The sequence below is a fragment of the Rhincodon typus genome, chromosome 3, assembly GCF_021869965.1.
Source record: "Rhincodon typus isolate 14 chromosome 3, sRhiTyp1.1, whole genome shotgun sequence".
In the NCBI taxonomy this organism is placed as follows: domain Eukaryota; kingdom Metazoa; phylum Chordata; class Chondrichthyes; order Orectolobiformes; family Rhincodontidae; genus Rhincodon; species Rhincodon typus.
Genome location: NC_063334.1, coordinates 23,919,795 through 23,942,799, shown reverse-complemented (window position 1 = coordinate 23,942,799; position 23,005 = coordinate 23,919,795). Strand labels below are relative to the sequence as shown.

Below are 23,005 nucleotides of genomic sequence, written 5' to 3'. Positions count from 1 at the left end.
TCAAGTTGATCTGCAAGTACAACATACAACTCTTTTATCTGCAAAGATGTCTTTTGTGGTTGATGTGGAGCACTTGCAGTCCTGCTGTCCCTTTGTAATATGATTCGTTCATCAGAATAAGATCCAATGTCAAAGTTCCATGTAGACTCATTCCATGTTCTTCATTGTAGGAATGTTCCATGTCCCAATGTATGGAGCAGTATGCAAGCCATCATTTGTAAGTGATGCCAATGCTGACTGCTCATGTTACTATGAAGCTGCTCTTTTGCTTATGACCCCACAGGTTCATTGTAAACATGTCATGCATTGGTAGGTATTGTTATTGCAGTTGTAGCACTGCACTAAAGTCACAGGGCAATGGAACTGGCACAGATGTGCTAGCAAGCCCAGGACCAGCAGCAATCTCCAGCAGATGTCAAGCAACCTGAGCTGAACAGTTTGCTGCTGAAGGAACTGTCAGGATATGCAGGAGGGTGAGAGTTTACCGTCCTCATAGCAATTTTCTACGGATAAGTGAGGCAGAGTGTCAATGCTGACTGAGGATGTCACAGGATATAGTCATTGAACTATGCCAGGTGCTGGGGCATTCTATTCCCACAGCCATCATGGTGACAGCTGTAGTGGACTTTTATGCAACTGGCTGCTTCCAAGGAGCCACTGGGGACCTGTGTGGGATTTCTCAATCGACCACTGATGCCATTTTGTGTCAGATCAGACTGTTTCATATCATTTTCCCATCTTGACATCAGTGCTGCAGCTAGGCAGTAGGATTTCTAACATAGTTGGCTTCCAGCAGATGCAGGATGCAACGGACAACGCAAACATCACGCTGAAAGGGCCATATCATAATGCAGCCTAGTTCATCGATAGAAAATGTTTCCATTCCATCAGTGTGCAAATGATCTGTGATCATTAGTACTATATCTCAGATGTTTGTGCATGGTACCATGGGACCTAGCAAGGTGTCTATATCCTTGAGAACTCTTGCATTCCTATTGCATTTGAAGGTTCAGATGCCTTACTAGGAAAGTTACTGGAGACAAGAGCTATCCTCTGGAACCATGGCTAATGACTGTGTTATGCAACCCCCTAAATGAGGCTAAGCTTAGATACAATGAAGCCTATTTTTGAGTAGGGCCATTGACTAGCCTTCTGAAGGTAAGGTTCAGATGCCTGAATTAGTCTGGCACAGGCTTGCAGTACAGTGAAGAGAAGTCTGTGCTACATCATCCTAACAGGCACTCTAACACAAAAAGTGAAAAAAATATTTTGTATTTGCTCAATAAACAAAAAAAGCCTCCTGAATGTGAAATTCAGCTACGTTTAACCCCACATTAATGTAATATTGTTAAATTAGGCAAAAATTATATTTACTTTTTAAACTCTTAAGAAACAGTAAAACATTCAGTAACAATAGATATTGAGATGAAAAACCACCAGAGCTAGAAATAGAAGTAGTTACTATTGAAATAAAAGTGTGAAAAGAAGTTATTGAAAATTAAAGTAGCCTGGTCACAAAGACTAGATTATTTACATAAATCACTTGGCCAACTGTGCCAGAGAAATGAAAAGTTACAAATGTGACAGCCATCGTCAAAAAGTAAAGAGAAACAGGGACGAAGCAGAAAATTATAACCCAGTTAACTTTTCTTCAATTATTGATGAACTACAAGAGTTTGTGATCAGATGAAGTTACCAAGCACTTTAAAGAACATAATGAATCAACAGCTGTGATTTCTAAAAGGAGGTGATCGAAAAATGCCTTGACACAAAAATAACTTTTTACCACAACTGTAATTGAGGGAGAGTCCATAGTCAGATTAGAAGAGATGGCTGAAACAAGGTAATACAGATACAAGCTTGCTGGGTTGAATGGAAAGCTAGTCAACCATAATTTCCTGGTAGCCTTTCAACATAAATTTGTTTGGGCAAAAACATAAGAATGAAGCATAGGAGGTAACTATTGATTCCATTATTTGAACTGCCACAGTATTCACTAATTAAGTATCATGAAAGCATGAAATATGCAGCATCTCAGAAAGGCCACAAAATAAGGCACATTACAATGAGATACCAGACAGTTGTCTTTGATTGGTTGAACAACCACAAGCATTCACCATAGAATATTAATAAGGAATTCCACTTAAGCATATTTTTAAATAGCTTTACACAATAAAATTACTGGTGTCTTTCATTTCTTGGACTGAAATGTAATTTCCATTTCTAGCGCGATGAAATATTTTCACAAGCTGTGGATGTGCCAGATTAAATTCAAGACTTTTGTTGGATCCACTGGTTGGATAAATACGTCACAACATTAGTCTCGGAAAATGTAATCAATCATTCATTTGTACGAGCTGTTAAACACAGCAGTATATATTAAAAACTGTAGAATAACAAGACGTCTAAAGTAGCTACTGGATAAAGTAAAACTATTTCACCCACTCAATGCTTCTCTCAACTGTAAAACCAAAAGCTACCCAACAAGCATGTGGCCTAAATAATTATATTTTACCACGATGTAACTGAACTTAGGGATTCAAAAACTAAGTGCAGGGCCTATATTACAAGAATTTAGAAGAATAAAGATAATTTAATTGAAATATAAATCATTACAACAGAGTTTACCAGCATAGATGTTAGAAGGAAGTTCCCTGGTTTGGTGATCTAAAAACTAGAGGGAATCCAGAGTTTCAGAATAAAACGTTGTCATTTAGGTCTACGATAAGGACTTCCTCATGCACAGGATTGTGGATCTTAGAATAATGGTAATTGTCTTTTCCTTAGGATGGGGGATGTCAAGATTAGGGGGCACATTTTTTAAGTTGACAGGAGAGGGATTTTTAAAAAGACATGAGGGGTAAATTTGTTACACAGAGGGTGGTTCGTGTGTGGAATGAACTTTCTGAGAAAGTGGTGGATGTGGGTATGATTACAATGTTTAAAAGACATTTGGATAAGTACATGAATAAGAAAGGTTTGGAGGGATATGAGCCAGGAGCAGGCAGGTGGAACTATTTTAGTTTGGGTTTGTGTTCGGCATGAACTGGTTGGACTGAAGGGTCTGTTTCAATGCTGCGTGCCTCTGTGACTCGGTCAAGCCATGTTAGAGTTTGGTGGATAAATGACCTCAGGAGTTGAGAGCACAACAGAGATAGTTTACAAAGCACAATAAGGAGTAGAGAGGTAGGAGAGGGAGAAACAGTAACTGAAGTGCTAGTACATTAAGAATTGTTATAGGCAATAGCCTGAGGTAATGAAAGTACCACACAAAAGCAAATCTTTTTCAAACTGTGTTCCAATGTTCCATCAGTTAGTTGGAGGGAATAGGGTACCTTTGAGTGCCTTTCAGTGCACATTCAAATAGGAGCGAAGCAGGCTGTTCTGTATATAGTGGGTCAGGTGACCTGGAGGTGGGAGCTTGAGGTGGCAGTCTAACTCTGACCGTAGAGCTGAGAGGAAGCAGAATAAAGTACACCCTGTTCAAGTTTACTCTTTGTCTACCTTGCGTTCTATTTATGATTCTAGTGAACCACAAACATAATAATGGCCATTTGGCCCATCAAGCCTGGTCTGTCATTCAGTAAGATTATGACAATCTGATTGTGGCCTGAACTCCACCTTCCTGTCTGCCTCCTATGAGCCTTGACTTCCTTGTAGGTCAAAAATCTGTGACCCTCTGAGAGGAGAAATTCCTCTTCATCTCTGTCCTACTTCGGGAAACACCTTATTCTGAGGGGGAGATGAGAAAAGACCAGTAGCAGAGGAACATGGGTCTGTTTGCAGGTGATATGGGAACAGTGTGGGGTCGCTGGAGCTGCTTAAATTAGAAGGTTTCCACTAGTAGGACAAAGCCTCAGAGTGAAGGGATGACCCATTAGAACTGAAATGAGGGGAAATTTCTTCAGCCAGAGGCTGGTTAATCTATGGAAATCATTGCGGAAGAAGTCTGTGGAGGCTAAGTTATTGAGTATATTTAAGACAGAGACAGACAGGTTCTTGACTAGTAAAGGAATCAAAGGTCATGAGGAGAAAGTAGGAGAATGCAGTTGAGAAACACATCAGCCAAGACTGAATGGCGAAGCAGACTCAACGGCCTAATTCCACTCCAATATGTTGTGGTCTTACAGTCTCATGCCTTCCATGATGTCAGTCAGGTGTAGCAAGGCCTGTCTTGTCAGTATATGTCTTTGTATGCACACTTAACATCACAACGTTGGTACATGATTGAAGTCATCTCTTGTGGCCCATGTGCACAATTTTACCAGCCCTCTCCTTCCATCCTCCTACACAGATATCTGAAACATTCAGAAAGTGTCAAGAGATCAAGGGCATGGGAGGAGGCCACTCTGGCCCAAATGTCAGTACTGGTCAAAACATGAAATTTCTGGGCTAATTCGATTTTCCAGCATTTTCATATTTTAGTGCTATCTCAATTCTATATAGACCAGTTAGACACAGTAAACCAGTCCAAAGACATCGTGGCAAAGGCTGAACTGTGCGTGGGCATGTCCCTAAACTCTCATCTCAGTTCTAAAGGGTTGTCCCTTCGCTCTGAGGCTGTGTCTTCAGATTGTAGTCTGTCCTACCGGTGGAAACATCTTCGCTACATTCGCTCTATCCAGGCCTCTTGGTATTCCATAAGTTTCAATGAGATTCCCCCTCATTCTCCTAAACTCCATCACATACAGACCCAGAATCCTCAACCACTTCTCATATGATCAACCCTTCATTCTTGTGTCCTTACTATTGGTAAAGAAGGCATATGATTCACTTTCCTTCATTGGGTGAGAAACTAAATACAACAACAGGACTGTAATGTAAACTATATGAGACACAGGTTAGCCTGCAGCTGGAGCTTTGTGCAGAGTACAGGTCACATCACAGGAATATTATAATTGCTCAAGAGACAGTACAGAGAAAATTTGGGCTCTGGTGGCACAGTGCTGGTATCCCCACCTGTGTGCCAGGAGGCCCGGCTTCAAGTCCCACCTGACATAGAGATGTATAATAACATCTCTGAGCAGCTTGATTGGAAAGTACCTACAGGAGATTTACAAGAGTATTGCCAGAGCTTGAAACCTGCAGCAATGAGAAGAAAATTTGATCTGGCTGGATTTGTTTTCCTTAGAACAAAGGACGCTGAAAGGTGACTTATTCGAAGTGTCTAAGGGGCTTGGATAGAGTGGACAGGGAAGATCTGTTTCTCCTAGCTGAAAGGTCAGTCACCAGGGACATAAATTTAAGGTGATCAGCAGAAGGATTAAAGGGCATATGAGGAAAATCTTTTTCATTCAGAGGCAGGTGGGTACCTGGGGCTCCCTGCCCAGTTTGGAGGTTGAGGCAAAAACCTTCAACTCATTTAAAATGAATCTAGATTTGCATCTGAAGCACTGTAGCCTTCAAAATTACAGACCAGGTGCTGATAAGGGGAATTAGAATGAACAGCTAGTTTATTCAGCTTGTGTAGACATAATGGCTGAATGGCCTTTTCTTGTACCTTTCTATGGTTCTATATACAGTTTGATACACAGTTAACATAAATAGAAGCAGAAATGCTGGAAATTCTCAGCAAATCAGAAGCATCTGTGAAGAGATACAAAGTTAACATAGTGACTGAGCTTGTCTATGAGTAATTGCAGTGCATTTAACGTAATGAACAGCTAGTTTATTTAGCTTGTGCAGCTGACAATTTTCATTTCCATTTAGTCGCTCATTGTAAAATCGCAGGTCCACTATCTTTAGTGGTATCTATACTAATAACAAATGCTTGCATATTATGTTGATCAGGAATATCCTTTACATTCCCCGTTCTACAGCTATCAAATTCACATTGGAACCAGCATCAGCTGATGTGATTTGTTATTCTTCCCTCAATGCAACACTTGTATTGAAGGCAACACCCAGGAGTTTGTTTCTGCCTGTCAATATACAGCAGCAGCATCTTTGTAACAAGCAGCTGCTGCTCTGTCACTTGGCAGTGATGTAGAATTGCATTGTTGAACTTCTGCTTGTGTGAGCTTGTTACATTAACTTGCAATGATATTCATGTTAAATGCACCTTTAATACTTATTTGCTAACTTAAAGGTGCCAACATAGCTGGTGCAAGAAATTATTTGCAACATGGCATGTCATAGGCTCAGACTCCCGCTGCCTTCAAACTTTAATCTGTTTTAAGAACAACAGATCTCGTATATTATCGCCTATTTTTATAGCAGCTAATGGTACATGATATTTAACAATAAATGCCCCTATCACAGGTATAACAAGCATTGTATCCAAATGTTAAGATTTTCAAGTGGATCTTCCAACAGAATCCATTTGCCAGAAATTCATTCTGGCATTGCCCTAACTTGAAGATTAGTGCAATGGTAATTATGGTCTTAAAAGAAAATGGACATCACCCACTGATTTCCATACTATAAATCTATTAGCAAATTGCTTAAATTATAAGCTCGAATGCCAACCAGCAATGGGCAAATATAATTAATAAAGAATCTTTTTTTTCTCAATTAAATTGCAACTCCCATTATTTAATGCTGTGATATAAACTGTACTGGCTATACCTCACCCTAGGGACAAGATATTGTTCCTGATGATTCGATTGCTTTATCATTGTACAAACAGTAATGTAATAATGATCAGATCATTTGTTTTAGCACTGGGGAGAACTCGCTACTTAACTTTAAAATAGGATCGTGGGATCTCTTAGATCCACCACAGGGGGCAAATGAGATCTCAGTTTAATATGTCTTCCAAAAGACAGGCACCCCATTAGAGTAGCACTCCCTCAGTAATGCAATCGAATGTCATCCTTAACTTTGTGCTCAAGTCTCTCCAGTAGGACTTGAACCCACAATTTTCTGACTCAGAGGTGAGAATGCTGCCTACTGTGTCACAGTTACACCTTCATGATGTATGCATTAGACTTTATTCGTGTAGTGCAATTAAGTAAACTAAATTGGCTTGGAAGGACCAGGAATCACGTGTCATAGAATTAGTCACAGTTATGTGAGAATAGAACTAGTTTGGCTTTTGGGAAAGTCTTAACTTCCCAGAAAACAGTGGGTCTCTGATACAGGCTGCTGCCTTATCTGATGGATGTTGATTCACTAGATTCCTTCAAGTAAAAGTTAGAGCTGTTTTTGTCTAAGGCAGAGATCCACTCTATAGGGAATTCAGAACCAGGATGTTTTCCTGGTCATGTTTTGATCAGCTAAGGGCATCAGAGAAGAATTTCTGTGTTCCTTCTCCCCCAAGTTGGTTGAATTTTTAACATCTAGTTTATTTGCCTCTCCCAGGGATTTCCATCAATGTAGGCAGATGAGGAATGTATGTATGAGGAATGCAGAAGGTACCAGAGATGTGGAGCAGAATGCTTGGACCAGCCAAGCTTTTCTACTCATTTTCGTATGGTTGTGAGATCATTGCATATAAAAAGACTTGCATCTATATAGCACCTTTCACAAGCACTAAACATCCCTATTCACTGTACAGCAAATGAAGTACTTTTGATATGGAGTCACTGGACCTGAAATGTTAACTCTGATTTCCCTCCACTGCTGCTGCCAGACCTGCTAAGCTTTTCCAGTAATTTCTCTTTTTGTGAGCCAATTTGTTTACTGAGATAGTTTTCAGGCAGCGCTTGTCAGTACACCAAGGATAACTTCCCTACAATTCTTCAAAATTGTGCCTTGAGATCTTCAACATCCAACTAATAGACAAGTCCTAAGTTTAACATCTCACTGAAAGATAATGCCTCCAATAATGCAGAACTCCATCTGTACTGCATAAATGTGTCAGCTTGATTTTTGTGCTCGTGCCTATCTTGTGACTTAGAGGCAAGAGTCCTACCAAGTTACAATTGACTCTCAATACATTCTGTGTAAAGAGGTACAGAAATATCTTGACAACTATAATAATTCACCAATACTAAGAATCTAACAAAATGAATGAAGATTTCAAAAGAAACCTCAGAACATATCACAGCAAAATGTGACAATGCAATTGAATTTGATTTACAGCTACAAAATGAAACTACAACAGCTTTAGGCCAAGAGAATTTATGTATTTTTCCTCAACGGGTCAGTTTAGCCGAGAGGTGTAGTCAAACGCATTGCAATGTCTTTGCGGCTGCCACGTCATCTTTCACCTCAGGTTACAGAAGTGACTTTTATTACTCATTCATGAAAGAAAGATACATTTCATGACATGGATCAGCAAGCTCCCTACAATTTCAGAAGCTCATTCTTTTTAGCATCACTGCCCTCAGCTACAATTATAGTTTACACAAATTTCATGCCTCATCCATCAGATCAATAAGGAGATATCACAAAAGCCATCATAAAATCTTTATTCACAATGGCTCCTGGCCAAATTCTACAGACTATCAGTCTCCTTGTTCTGTTCTTAAAACGGGGATGATTAACAACCTGTCAACCTCTTCAAAAGGCAATACACCTGCTGCTTCTGACTTCTCAAAATCTAAATTTGTTTGTGCAATTTTAAAAGTGAAACAATCTTAAGAAAAAAAAGGTGAAAAACCAAGATCACTAGTTCAGATTGCTCTAAAATTTCAACTTTTCCTTCCCCACTTGGGGAAATCATCTCCAGGAGACCTCAGGGAGGAAACTATTTATGTTTCACACAAGACCAATGAGGAATGGTACAGGATCCAGGCTTTTGTGTGCAGGAAGGGGAGTGTTGGTAAGGTGCTGCTGACTAAGGGTCTGGATGAGGAATAACTTGTTGTTCAACAGGTGGTGAGGAGGTAGATTTTGCAGTGAATGGTGGGTTTCAAGGACTCTGCACCTCTCCTCAGCCTGGGGCTGCATTGTGCTCTAATTTCTGCTTAATGATGTCAGTTCCCTAATGTGAGCTCAGTGGCAGTGGAGTGGCTGAGAAGACTGAGGGGCAGCTTCAGGTTTCTGCTTTTATTGCTTGTTCAGATGGTGGCTGGACTTCTCTCAGGGAGGGGAATATCAGAATGGAGGGAAATGGCACTTGATTTCTGTTAATGTGCATTGCCTGATTTCTGGAAAAATGTAGGCCCCTTACAGTCTGAGTAGGAAGGTTTGATAATGAAGCACAAAGAAATGGCAGAGTAATTAAACAACAATTTTTGTTCTGTCTTCACAGAGAAAATACAAATAAATTCTCAGAGGTGCCAGTCTTTTGAAGCAAGATTCTCTTAAAGCAAGAGTCTTTTAGGAAAGAAGAATAAAATTAATATTAACACTAAAAAGTTCTCAATAAATTTACGGAATTGAAAACTGATCATTATCAGGAACTAGAAAATGTAATATGCCAGGGTACTAAAGGAGGTGGCGATGGAAATACTGGATGCATTTGTTGTCATCTTTCAAAATTCTGTAAATTCTGGAATAGTCCCAGCAGGTTGGAGGATGGCAAATCCAAAGCATAGGGGACTGGTGGTAATATACTGGCATGGATGCAGAACTGGTTAGCAGACGAAACAGAGTGCAGGAATAAATAGGTTGTTCTTGGAGAGCAAGGTAGTTTCGAGGGAATACCGCATGGATCAGTGCCTAGATCCCAGCTATTCACAATATATATCAATGATTTGAATTGCATCTTTTATCTGTTTAGTTTACAGGGTGTAAAATTCATATTCAAACATGAGATCACAAAGTATTATTTAATAATTAAAATCTCTGTAGTTAACACTACAAGACCAGTGTGAGTACAAAATGATTATAGATTTGCACCAACTCTGAAACAATAATGTAACTTTGGAGCCAGGGCCTAGTGACAGCAAATTGAGATTTATTTGGCATCACATGCAGTGTAAAGCTGATGTGATTTTGGATTTGGCTTACAAACTGCGTAGCAGTCTATTAAACACAAGCACATTCTATCTGACTGAGAACATTAATGCTCCTTTCTAGAAACATGGACATTTCAAAGTGCTTTAAAGAGGACTCTTTCGATTTGTCTGAAGCAAGCACAGAGTTCAATCCAGACTGGCTTAATAATTCAAGTCAGATAATGTAAATGTGATTCTGTCTGTCTGGAAGCTGAACTGCAGTCTTGTGTAAATGCATGCTTAAAGCTCTGCTGCTTCAATTGAAATTAATGCAAACATTAAAGTCATGAAAACAAAATATTGCAGATGCTAGAAATCTTTAATAAAAACAGAAAATGCTGAAAATATTCAGCGGGTCTGTGGAAAGCGAGTTAACATTTCATGTTTCAGCCCCTTCACCAGATTTGGAAGGCATTAGAGATGAGGCAGGTTCTTATCAAATGAAATAGATGAGCGAAGGGAAAAGAAAAAGAACAAGACAAAAGGTAGGCAATTGACAGGGAAAAAAGGGGACAGTAAATGGCAAAAATGTTTGACATGCAGGGTTAAAAGGGACATGAAAAGAAGTGAAATACTTCTGTCAAGGTGGTATCAATGGTAGGATGATGAAAAGCTGCCATCCAAAAGCAGAAGCTAGAGAAAAAAATTAGACTAAAACCTGCAAAGAAAATCAAAACAAAATGGGAACAAAGATTGTTATCTGAAAATGTTGACATAAGTTTGTTAATCATTAACCATTACAATACCACAAAGATTCAGTAAACACATTTTTTGATATCATAAAAGGGTTTAGGAATAATGTCCCAAAATATAAAGGTACTTTTTAAACTTCTTTTGCAAATTTTTCGATTGATCCGGACACTGAAGTAAAATTGTGACCTGGAGAACACAGGTGGAACTACAAGACTGGCTAGATATTTTCAAAAAATGATAGCTTTTATGATTATAGAAAATCACAATACTGTTTATTTAATTCTGGGTCAATTCAATTTCAGTTTTAATCACAGTGTGGAGCTGGAGGAACACAGCAGGCCAGGCAGCATCAGAGGAGCAGGAAAGTTGATGTTTTGGGAGAAGGGTCCCAACCCGAGATGTCAATTTTCCTGCTCCTCTGATGCTGTCTGGCCTACTGTGTTCCTCCAACTCTGCACTGTGTTGTCTCTGACTCCAGCATCTGCAGTTCTTGCTATCTCTCAGTTTAAATCACATTGGTTTATCACATCACATGTATACAGTTACAGTTCTGTAAGTAATGTAATTAATAACATCCTTTCACATCATTCATTACAAAGTATTATTTAAAAGGATGTGATAATAACATAATGAATCGAGCTGGAGTAGGCCGTTTGAGCTTTGAGCCTGTTGCACCATTCAAAAAAACATGTCTGATCTAATTAAACACCTCCTCACACAATCCCAATATGCCTTTGATTCTCTTAGTATTCTAAATGCTGTAATTCACTGTCTTGAATGTATCAATGACTGAGTATCCACAACTTGCTGAAATGTGATTGACCACCCAGTGTCAAATGAGGTACCAGAATCGTCAACAGCAAACTCAGCCCTTTGGACCCTGCATAGTCCTTCTCACCAACATCTGAGGCTTAGCTTTCAAAATTGAGAGCGCCATCTCACAGTCTGGTCAAGCAACAGCCCGACATAATCATACTCACAGAATTGATTGTACAGACAATGTTCTAGACACCAGCATCACCATTCCTGGGTATGTCCTGTTCCACCAGCATGATGAATCCAGCAGAGATGGCACCATAATGGTGATACAATCAGGTGCGAGTTACATCAGGTGTCCTCAACATTGAATCTGGATCCCATGAAGTCTCAGGGCATCATGTTGAATCAGTAGGCAAAGAAACATCCACTCCCAACTTCCAAATCAGCTGATGAATTTGTACTTCTCCAAGTTGAATGCCACTTGGTGGAAGCACTGAGAGCTGCAAGGGTGCAGAATTCAGGCGGGTGAAGATTTCAATGTCATCCCCAAAGTGGCTTGACAGCACCACAACTGATCAAGTTAGAGGTTAGTGATCTCAAATCCATGACGTCACTGGAGCAGTTCCTCAGGCTAGAGTCCTACGCCCAAACATGTCAAAATGGAGCAAGACCTGGACAATATCCAGGTTTTGGTTGATGAGTGGCAAGCAACATTTGCGCCACACAAATGCCAGACAATGACCATCTCCAACAAGAGAATCTAACCATCATCCCTTGACATTCAGTGGTGTTACCATTACTGAATCCCCCACTATCAATATCATAGGGGTTACCATTGTCCAGAACCTGAAATGGAATAGACATATGAACACTGTGGCTGTAGGAGCTGGTCAAAGGCTAGGAATTCTGCAGTGAGTGACTAATTTACTGACTCCCCAAAGCCAGTTCACCATCTAAAAGGCACATGTCAGGAGTGTCATAGAATATTTCCACTTGCTGGATGAATGCAGCTCTAATGACACCCAAAATGCTTGGCACCATCCAAAAGAAAGCAGCTCACTTGATGTGCACAACATTAGCAATCAATTACTCACTCCCTCCACCACCAAAGCAGAGTAGCAGCAGTGTGTACCATCTACAAGGTACACTTTAAGAATTCGCTATATCTCCTTAAACAGCACCTACCATGACCATTACTACTACCATTTGGCAGTACTGAGCAGCGGATACAGAGGATAAACCACCATCTGCAAGTTCAACTCCAAATCTCCCACCATCCTGACTTGGAAATCCATTGACCTAGTGACACTGAAGGAACAGCAAAGTCCTGAATTTCTTCTCTACAGCACTGTGGGTGTTCGTAAATTCAAGGCCTGCAGCGATTCAAGAAGACAATTCATCACCACCTTTTCAAGGGTAACTGGGGAAGGGTAAAAGGTGCTGACCCAGCCTGTGAATATCTTCAGTGCATATAGAGATATTCTCTTGCAGCTTCTTCACATCCTTCTCACTACCTACTCTGCCACCTAGCTTTATATTGTTATGCTGCCCCAGTCAGGGTAAAATTTTCTAAATGTCCTGGTATCGCATCGCTAATATCAGCCATTGTAAAATGTCTTTCAAGAATGACAATAGTGATAGAATTATAACATTCTGATGTCCCTTGACCTTCTACATAATTTTTAAATTACGTTAATTTCTATTTTTCTCCTGTCTCTCTTCCTTCCCCACCTCAAAAGGAGTTACTCATGTCGGGGTATAACTCAGTAAGCACATGAAATAATCGGCAGCCTAGATTACACACACACCAATTGCAGAGTGGTCATCAGAAGGCAGTAAGACAGCAAAGTCCTTTCAGATTTTTGTGCACCCAGCCGCATATCAAACCTCTTTGTTAACGCATAGACATATTAAGCAAATAGTGCTGGCCCTTCTGTCACACAAGGTGACATCAGCTAATAGTATGAACTAAAACATGAGGTTATGTATGGTTTTCTACTGGACCATATGAGACATCTTTTTATTAAAAAAGACAACCATAAAAATATTAAAATTACTTTAGAGTTGATTGGGTGCATAATAAAATAATCTACAAATGTCAGCTTTGCTGAATCAGTCACATCTTGCCTTTAAATGAGAAAGTTATATTTTGAGCACTGATCCAAGTTTTTAAATCACATAATCTAGCCATTGCAATGCACCACTGAGAAAGAGAGTGGTGCCATTGTTTGGATGAGATGTTAAAGATCTGTACATGGGGATGGTAAATATCCCATGGCATTAGTCCAAGAACAGCAGGGAGTGCTACCAGTATCCCTTCTTCAACCAGCACAACAAAAACAGATTAAATGTTTTTTTCAACTCAATTGCTGTTGTAAGAGTCTTGTTTTATGTATATTAACTATGCCACTTGTACGACACACTTTGGAAGATACTTGATAAATTCAAACTCTTTCCTTGAATGTTCCTAATTTTGCCATGATAATGTTCCCACTGCCATCTGGGTTTTCTGACAGAATGTTTGAAACAACTAGTAACTGAGCATATGCAGAATAAAAGTGCCCAAAATTTGACTCTAAGCAGAATGTCAGAGAAAGATCAGCCAGTGTATAAAAAAGGACAAAGCCTCTCCATCTATCTCGTGTGCTCACCAGTGTTTTAAAATTTTGCGCAGTGTAAGAGACAAGCTGTGAGAAGAGTTTCCCTGGAGCTGAACTTAAATAACCCACCCCAAGTCACATATACCTTAAACAAAACCATTTGGAAATCAACCGTAATCTTCTGGTGCAATCTTAAAAAGACCCCAATGGTTCAAGAGGCAAAGGCTTCTGCAATTATTGTTCTTCTTTCCTGAGATGTGAACAGCGTTAATGCACATTCTTAACTGGCTTTGAAGAGGTGGTAACCAGCTGCCTTCTTGAACTGCTGCAGCCCATGGTATTGGTGCACAGGCAATGCTGTTAGAAAGGGAATTCTAGGAGTTTGACTCCGGTGACAGTGAAAGAACAACATTATAGTTCTATGTTAGGATGGTGCATAGCTCGGAGAGGAACTTGCAAGTGATGGTGGTCCTGTGCATCGGTTCCCTTATCCTTTAGTTCTGTAAGGTACTATTAAACAAACCAGAATCCGGAAAGTTTTACATTCAATGTGAACATTGCCAAGATGCTCTCAGCTGATTGCTGTCTAGTAACTCCTAGCTAGCTGTAAAGTAAGACAAATAACCCCACATCCAGAGATGTCCCTTTGTCTGAACAGTCCGTCACTACACAGCAACGCATAGTGACTGTCAAAATATAACATGATACCTAGCACTTAGGCAACCAATGTAAGGCAACGTTTCCATAAACCAATTGTGAAAAAGGGCAGCAGATCAGTATAACGAAGCGACAGATTAAATGAATATTCCCGCAGAAGCTCCCAAATGTGTCGGAGGGTGAGGGTTTAGAAACGGCTAAGAATTTCCATATTGGCAGTTATCCATTTGAGCATCTGCCGTCAGAAAGGCCATCATCACAAGGCGATAGTCACTCCAGCTGGCAAGTTGCCAGCCCGTCTAATGAAGAACGAACTGTTCAGTAATCGCCTCGATCTCTCAAAAATCACATTCTCAAAAGTGATTCACTGACCCTCCCCCAATCGAACGATATTTGCTTCGATTAATCGTATAAAACTAAATTTTGATCTAAATCCGTGCGACGATGTTGCTCTTTCAACAAGTCAAAGGCAAAACAATGTTAAATCCAGCCAGCCCCGACTACCCTGTTGTTGTTTTAGCCTCTTCAACACAATAGGGAATCTGCTGAGACGCTCAGTCCACATCACCGTAGATATTCCCTCGGTTTGCAAAAGTCAAACATCCCAGAGCGAGTGAGTTAGTACCCCTCACATGTGGCTTTCAGCAGGAACCAAAACTTCCCGCTTTGAGGGGAACTGAAGTACAGTGGTTCATAATTTCCGAACAACACAAGGCGGGTTAATGCAGATAATAGCAGCCGCGCACCACAATAAACAAGGACTGGCTTCTTACCTACTCCTAGGTGAGGCTGGCCCGAACTACTGAACCCACAACGATAAGGGAGCAACAATTCCTTAGATCTTGCATAACCCGCAAAATCGAAACTTCGCTCAGCTGATAAGCATCCCGCTGGGGTTGGCCTGAATTTAATGCCCCCTAAAGTGTAAGATAAACGGTTATGAGAAACAGACAATACTTTCAGGAGACGGGCGCGGTTTTCAAAAGCAGGCGTGGGTGGAGGGGTACCCAGTGTCTGCATGTGCCCGCCTTCCACTTTTCAGGCAGAATGAGCAACAACCAAAGTCCGCAAAATTCAACAGCAGCACTTCAATATATGTGCCAGTGTGAAGGCGCCGCCAATCAGTATAGGTCCGCCCCGCCTCTCTCTGTTTACTTGCATGGTTGTCCGCTCACTGGCTAAACAGTAGCGAGACGTTTGCGAGGCCCTTAATATACTGCGATACAAAGAATCAAATTCGGGGCTTATTACAAGGGAATGTCTTTTTCTTTTGACCATCGTCTGATATTGAGGGAGTATGAATTCCACAATGCAATTTGGCTGTGACTGAAGGCAGCCAGGAACTCAAACATCAGCACACCTGCTCCAGAGAGTCTGCAAGATGATTAGGGGGTTTGATATTGGCTTTGAGACCGTAACTAAAGGGCTTTGGTTAAGGGCCATCTGCAAGAGGCAAATGGGACGTGAGGAAAATGTTTGCATACGCGAAAGGTTCTTAGAACGTGAAAAGCCTCCTCAGAATCAGGGTTCGAGCCAGAATATCGAACAGAGAAGTGAATAAATGTTTGAAAAGTAATTTAAAGGGGGGGAGTGGTGGGGGCAGATGCCCTTTCAAAAAACTGACGCAGAAACCTTTGAGAGTGGTGTTTAGTGCGAGCTGACAATCACTGCATTTGTTCGCTTTACTGTGCTTTCGTTACATAAACAGAGCATAATTACATCAGTGACTGATGGTATTCTAACCTGGTTACCACTCTGCTATGGAAATGAATAAGTTACATTTCTGTCCCCAACTAAAACTGGCTCATATTTTGGAGCCTCCTATAGGACGAGGGAGAAATTTCACCGGAGCGCCCATACACACCCAAATGCCACACCACAGCATCTGATCGTTTACGAATTAAACACGGCATCGTCGCTGCTTTCAGTTTCTTTGAAGCTGCGGCATTCGTGGAAAAACCCTTCGTCGTAGTCAGGCCCTGGGGATTTTGGAGGTGCTTCTCCCTTTGGGATATCTGCATGGACAATGAAAAGTAGTGTAGTTTTCCAGCTGGTGTTACAGGATAATTGTAACCATGAACAGTCTGTTGGCAAAATCAGTTTCGCGATAAAGAAAAATGCCCAACAGCAACTCAATCGCTGAAACAGTTCAAAACCAATAAACTTGAAAAGAAAGGCACGAAACAAGCCTTCCGATTCTCTACTCATTTTGTGGTGAGGATACAGAACATTCAGTATCCACAAGCATCGAGTATTATTTGTCAGTGGAAACTAACATCACAAATTAACCAGGGAGCTCAGCTTGGAAACCGAAAACCCTGCAACTTCTCACCATGGCCACAGATTTTCTGTTTGCATGTCATGTGGCTACTGAAAGTCTTCAAAATAATGCAAGATTCTCACACAATAAAAATGGAATTTAATTTAATCAACAAACATGAACCAATAATTCTGTTTATCATTTTAATTTGATGCTATGTTTTGAATGATAAAACATCTTGGCAAGAAAAATATTTTCATTTAAATAGTATGTGGCCATATCTGTGATAAACGTGGCAAAATTCACTTACTTTTGAGTTGCAATAACTGCTGTCAGGAAGCCAACTATGGTAATCATTCTACCTTGGCAACATGTAACTAACAGCAATAAAATGCACACAATTTTGCTTGTGGCATTGGTAAATATATAAATTTTGAATTATATTGCAGAAAATAGACAGGACAAGCTGTGCAAGGATTAGCAGGTATTGAAACAATGTGTACTTATTTATTTAAGAATCACACAAAAGAGGCAGTGAATATTGAAGTACTGGAAATCAGGAGCAAAGTAAGAAGTAAGAACAGAAAGTTTTATTTATGCAATATTTTAACATGGCTCTCAAAACAACAAGTGGAATGACTGGGATGTAGATAAATATGTCATCAAATTTATACACAGCGCCTAAACTAATAAAATGAACAATAAGTTGATATGTTTTTAGTGGTGTCAGTTCAGGGAGGGATGTTGGTCAGAACATTTTCTAAACTTTTCAGCATGGGACTTTCACATGCTCCTGCACCATAGAAATACAACAAGTCAGGGTTTTGTGATGGAATGGAACATGACTGGCAAATTATGTCCTGCACAACTGCACTGGCAGAAAGGATCGACTCAGTTTCTACTGTGGGGAAGGGGGTGCCAGCTGGGGAGAAGAAAAACATTACTGGTGTGTGAACTCATCCTGATCTGGCAGTGCTTAACTGATCCTTAGCTTTTATTCCATCCTCTACTCATTTCAGATCTCAGATACATGCTAGGTGAATTAAACCATTATATTGCATGGTTTGGAACAAGCAAAATACATTTCAGAATGTAATGTTAGAATGTAAAACAATCCGCATGTGTGTATACTCAAAACACATATTCTAACATCCAGAATTAATATGAGGTAAAGAAGGGTAACAAATAAACTGTGGTCAAACATTCCATAGAGCACATCAAATGATATATACAGTCAAGACAGATCCCATAGATTTCTCAGCAACGTCCAAGGCTACACTTCAATACCTACTCAAGGGTATGATTGCAGACAGCTAGCTTCATTTAGCTGGCATGCTGCCTACATTTCTCCAAGCTCGAATATTTCTCAGCTGTACCAAGCAAATGTTTCTGTGGGCTTCTTTTACCACACTTTCCAGTACCATATAGCTATTAGGACTTCAATGGGCTGCCCAGAGCCACCGACAACAGTTTTGCTATATGGAAATATCTTATTCAGTTCCCGTACAGACGTTATGTCACCATGCTAGGTGACATCATCAGTACAGCCTCCAATGAAGCGACGTTAGTATTTATATGATTCAGTCTGTTAAGTTGGGTTGTGTCATTTCTGGTTCTATTCTTCATGAGTTTGTATTTGGGGTCTAATTCCACGTTTGTTGATTGCATTACAGGTTAAAATCAGGCCTCTAGGAATTTGCGTGTGTGTCTGTGGTTGGCTTGAGCTAAGGTGGTCACGTTGTCCCAGTTAAATTGATGGCCTTCATCGTCCAAGTGCACTGAGATGAGGGAAAGTTTGTCATGTCGTTTTGCCGCTAGCTGGTGTTCATATTTCTCGATGGCTAGTTTCCTTCTGGTCTGGCCGATATAATGTTTGTACAGTCATTGCAAGGTATTTTGTAAACTACGTTGGTCCTGCACGTCATGGTCTGGGGTCTTTGTGAGTGTTTGTCGTAGTGGGCTGTGGGTTTGTGTGTTACTATGATTCCTAATGGTCGCCAGAGTCTTGTCATCACTTCTGATATGTTCTTGATATACGGTAGTATGGCCAATATATTGGGGCGTACTGTGGAGTGAGTGAATGTTGAAGTTGGTGTTTGGGGTGCAATCAAGCAGGCTACTTTGTTCTGGATGATGTTGAACATTCTGAGTGTTGTTGGAACTACACACATCCAGGCAACCATTTTTTCAGCCCGAAACATTGACTTTTCTTCTCCTTGGATGCTGTCTGACTGGCTGTGCCTTTCCAGCTCTACATTTATTGACACTAGCTGCCAGCATCTGTAGTCCTTACTGTCTCCATATTCTGCAACTTCATTGATTGCCTTCCCTCCATTATAAGGTCAGCAGTGCGGATGTTTGCTGGTGATTGCACAATGTTCAGCATCATTTGCAACTGTTCAGATACTGAAGCAGTCTGTACTCACAAACAACAAGATCTGGACAAAATTTGGTATTGGACAGTTACACAACAAGTGACAATAGTACCAGACAAGTGCAAGTCTCTGGCTATCCCCAGCAAGGGAAAGTTTATTCACCTCCCTTTGACAAATCAATGGCATTACTATCATTGAAGCCACTATCACTAACATTCCAGGGGTTACCATTGACCAGAAACTGAATTGTACCAGCCAGATAAATGCTGTAGCTGCAAGATCAGGTCCGCTACTGTCAGCTGTAAGCAACTCATCTTCTGACTCTGCAAAAACTGTCCACTATGTACAAGGCACAATCCTGGAATGTGATGGAATACTGTCTACCTGCATGGTTGTGTGCAGCTCCAACAACACTCAGGAAGCTCAACATCATCCAGAACAAAGCAGCCTGCTTGATTGCACCCCAAACACCAACTTTAATATACATTTGCTCCACCATCGTAGTGGCAGCAACGTATACCATCTACAAGGTGAACAGGAGGCACTTGCCACGGCTTTTTCCACAGCAGCTTCCAAACTCGCAGCCTCTAAACCTGCAATGGCAGCAGATGAATGGTAACATCACCAAGTGCAGGTTCCCCTCTGAGTTACAAACCATCCTAACTTGGAAATACAGCATCATTCCTTTATCATTGCTAGATTAAAATCCTGGAACTCCCTCCCTACCAGTACATATATGTACTACAAATACAGGTCAATAAGGCAATTCATTACCACGTTCTCAAGGGCAATTAAAGATTAACAAAAATGCTGGCTTAGTCAGCCATGAGCACACCACCTGAACAAATAATTTTAGATTTATTTTAATCACAGAAAAACGTCCAAAGGAAGAGAATGTCTTGGTAACATCAGCCAAATTTTGCATGTTCCCATTAAATATAAAACCAAACCTATAGAATTCTGTAGCATTGACTGTTATATACACAGCCGACTAGTTATATTATTTATCAGAATTTTGAAAAATTAACGAAATGTTAAGAGGACAAGAATATCTGGATATTGAGTTATATTACCATTTCAGTAATTTTTAAAAATTCATTCATAGGATGAGGGCGTTGCTGGCTAGGCAGCATTTATTGCCCATCCCTAATTGCCCAGAGGGCAGTTAAGAGTCAACCACATTGCTAGGCCAGACCAGGTAAGGATGGCAGTTTCCCTTCCTAAAGGACATTAGTGAACCAGATGGTTTTTCCGACAATCCACAATGGATTCATGGTCATCATTAGATTGTTAATTCCAGATATTTATTGAATTCAAATTCCATAATGGGATTTGAACCCAGGTCCCCAGAACATTGTCTGGGTCTCTGGATTAACAGTCTATCAATAATACCACTAGGCCATCGCCTCCCCTATTAATAGCATACTGAAGCTCAGCAGGCCATTGGACATATGAAGTCTTGAACATTACATTCATTTCTAGGGCATAAGCGGAATACACAAACTTTCACAGCTCTGTTTTTGATCTGATCATTTTCATGTTGAATGTCATACAATTTTTAGGAAACATAAGAAAATACTATGTGACCTATCTAAATCAAATATTTATTTCCATGTTAAACCATTACTCCAATTGATTCTACTGCACAACAAGGGGTATAATATTTGTAATGTTCTCCATCGATGAAAGCCCTAGAGAAGAAATGTAGTTGATGATCTCCCACTACAATTACAATAGCAGATTAGGAGAAGCCTCTCAGAGGTTGTATAGTGCCAAAGATCTACGAAAGGCTTTTTGCTATGCTCACATTCCATAATTCTGCAGGGATACTTTTGAATATAAGCAAGCAAGTAGAGGCATTACTCCTGGTGATCTTATGAATTTGGACATATACATTGTGATTTTCTCTAGGTCAAGAAGCAGATCCTTTAGATGGAGCTACACAATTCTCATCCTTCATCAAGTGAGTAAAAATGAACTAATGTGAGAAAAATCTAATGAATGAGTGAACAGTTATTTCATTTAATAAGAAAGGGGCTCCAAACAAAGATGACATTAGGATTTTCTTTTATACAACAAGTATAATCTGGAATACGGTGCCATAAATAGCACTACATAAAGTCTACCACTGACATGATGGGCCATATGGCCTCATACAGTGCTATATGATTTTATGAACTTTGGACTTTGTAAAAATATAAGAAGTGTCCATTCATCCTAACGACAGGGATATAGACAGGACATGAATGAAGAGTCTGAAATAATTGTTCAAAGCTATTTGCCAACCTTGGCTGCCAGCATATTGGAAAGTCTCAGTCCTGGAGACAGTCCTTAAATCCCAGACCTGTGTTCAGAGTTATGAGAAAAGGCTGTAAGTATTCGGCTGTTAGAGCCGAGAAAGGAGGAAAAAGACTTGTTTGCATTTATTACAGTTATATAAATTGAATAGAAAAACTTCAGCATTATTTAATGTTGAATAATAATTACAGAACCAGGATGCATTAGAACAAATGGAGAAAAGGGCAAAGTCAGGTGTTAAGCTATTCTCCACAAAGACTGGTCAGTACTGTGAAATGTCTAACCACAGCTGGGGAGGCAACTATGTAGGATATTTCCAGATGCTGAAAACTGTGAGGAGATGATGTGAGGGAAAGTGAAGGTGCATTAAGTATGCCAGATACTTAAATATGAAAATAAAAGATGCAATGACCATTACCTTTCTTCTCTGGACGGCTGTCCCAAAGACAAAACAGCATTTCATACATACATACACAATACTCAGCTTGTAACCAGTTCTTAGGAGACGTGTCTGTCTCAGATTCAGTATGTACCTGGCCATTGCTCAGCTGCGCACCTGCGCTGTCTCCGATCCTCGACTCACCTCACTCACCGGAATGTAGAGGAGAATCGCAACACAGGCAGTGTATTGTCGATATAGCGCGATCTCTGTAAAACTCTCATTTACCTTTTCATCCCATAAAATTATCTGACGCTCCCATTCACTATCATGTAAGAAGATCAAGCTCCACTCCCCTGCTCCACTAACTCGCTACAGAGGCAGAGAATATGAAGGGATACAGGTTTAAAGCGTTCGAGACAAGCGCTGGACTTGTAAACTGACTTAAGTTCCCGGAAACTGAAATGAACTGAAAGGGAGAGTAACGTGACCAGCTGAGCTTCACAACAGACACCTACAGGAAATGAATGAGACATCATCGCACTCCGTGAGAACAATAACTGTACCAAAACAGAAATGATAGAAAACATGTTGCAGAAGACCTTGTTCATTTTGAGTTGGCTCAGGACCCGAACTATCACACTCAGATTTTTCAGAGATTAGTAAATAAGATTATTGTGGATTGAACTTTAATTCCTCAAAGCAAATAGAAAGCCTATTTTGGGCAGTCACATAATTAAGATTTATGTCCGTGTGTACTTGGCTTTCACTGTTTTGTCCATTCAAACAAAAAAATCGTTGCAAGTATGTGCGAATATTTTCTCAAATCAAAACTCATATTTCCTTTTTTTTAAAAAAAAGTTGCTTTTTTCATACTTTCATAGGGTGTGGACATCGGTGGCAAGGCTAGCATTTGTTTCCCATCCCTAATTGCCCTTGAGCTGAGTGGCTTGCTCAGCCGTTTCAGAGGGCAGTTGAGAGTCAACTAAATTGCTGCGAGTCTGGAGTCACATGCAGGCCAAACCAGGTAAAGATGGCAGATTCCCACTTTAAAGTGAACCAAATGGGTCTTTACAACAATCAATGATCGTTGTCATGATCGTCCTTACCATAACAAAGAAATAATGATTTTTTTTAGGTATATAGGTCAGAATCTT

The 23,005-nt window shown here is 40.3% G+C and overlaps 1 protein-coding gene across 5 annotated transcripts in view; it reads right to left on the bottom strand.

Annotated features, from left to right (window-relative positions):
* The window catches only part of LOC109932449 (MOB kinase activator 3B), a 130,392-nt gene extending 107,872 nt beyond the window's left edge, over positions 1-22,520 (bottom strand). For 2 of the 5 annotated variants that reach the window (XM_048594931.1, XM_048594934.1), the window contains exon 1: positions 15,310-15,612. Coding sequence is in view for 1 of the 5 variants with exons in the window: in XM_048594936.1 (XP_048450893.1) it covers positions 15,310-15,453; positions 16,401-16,557 (301 nt within the window). In the remaining 4 variants the exon portion in view is untranslated. Of the gene's footprint in view, positions 1-11,500; positions 11,597-15,309; positions 15,613-16,400; positions 16,850-22,136 lie in introns of those variants that run through there. The other 3 variants (XM_048594932.1, XM_048594936.1, XM_048594933.1) reach the window with 3 other exon arrangements.
* Positions 22,521-23,005: the final 485 nt, after the last annotated feature.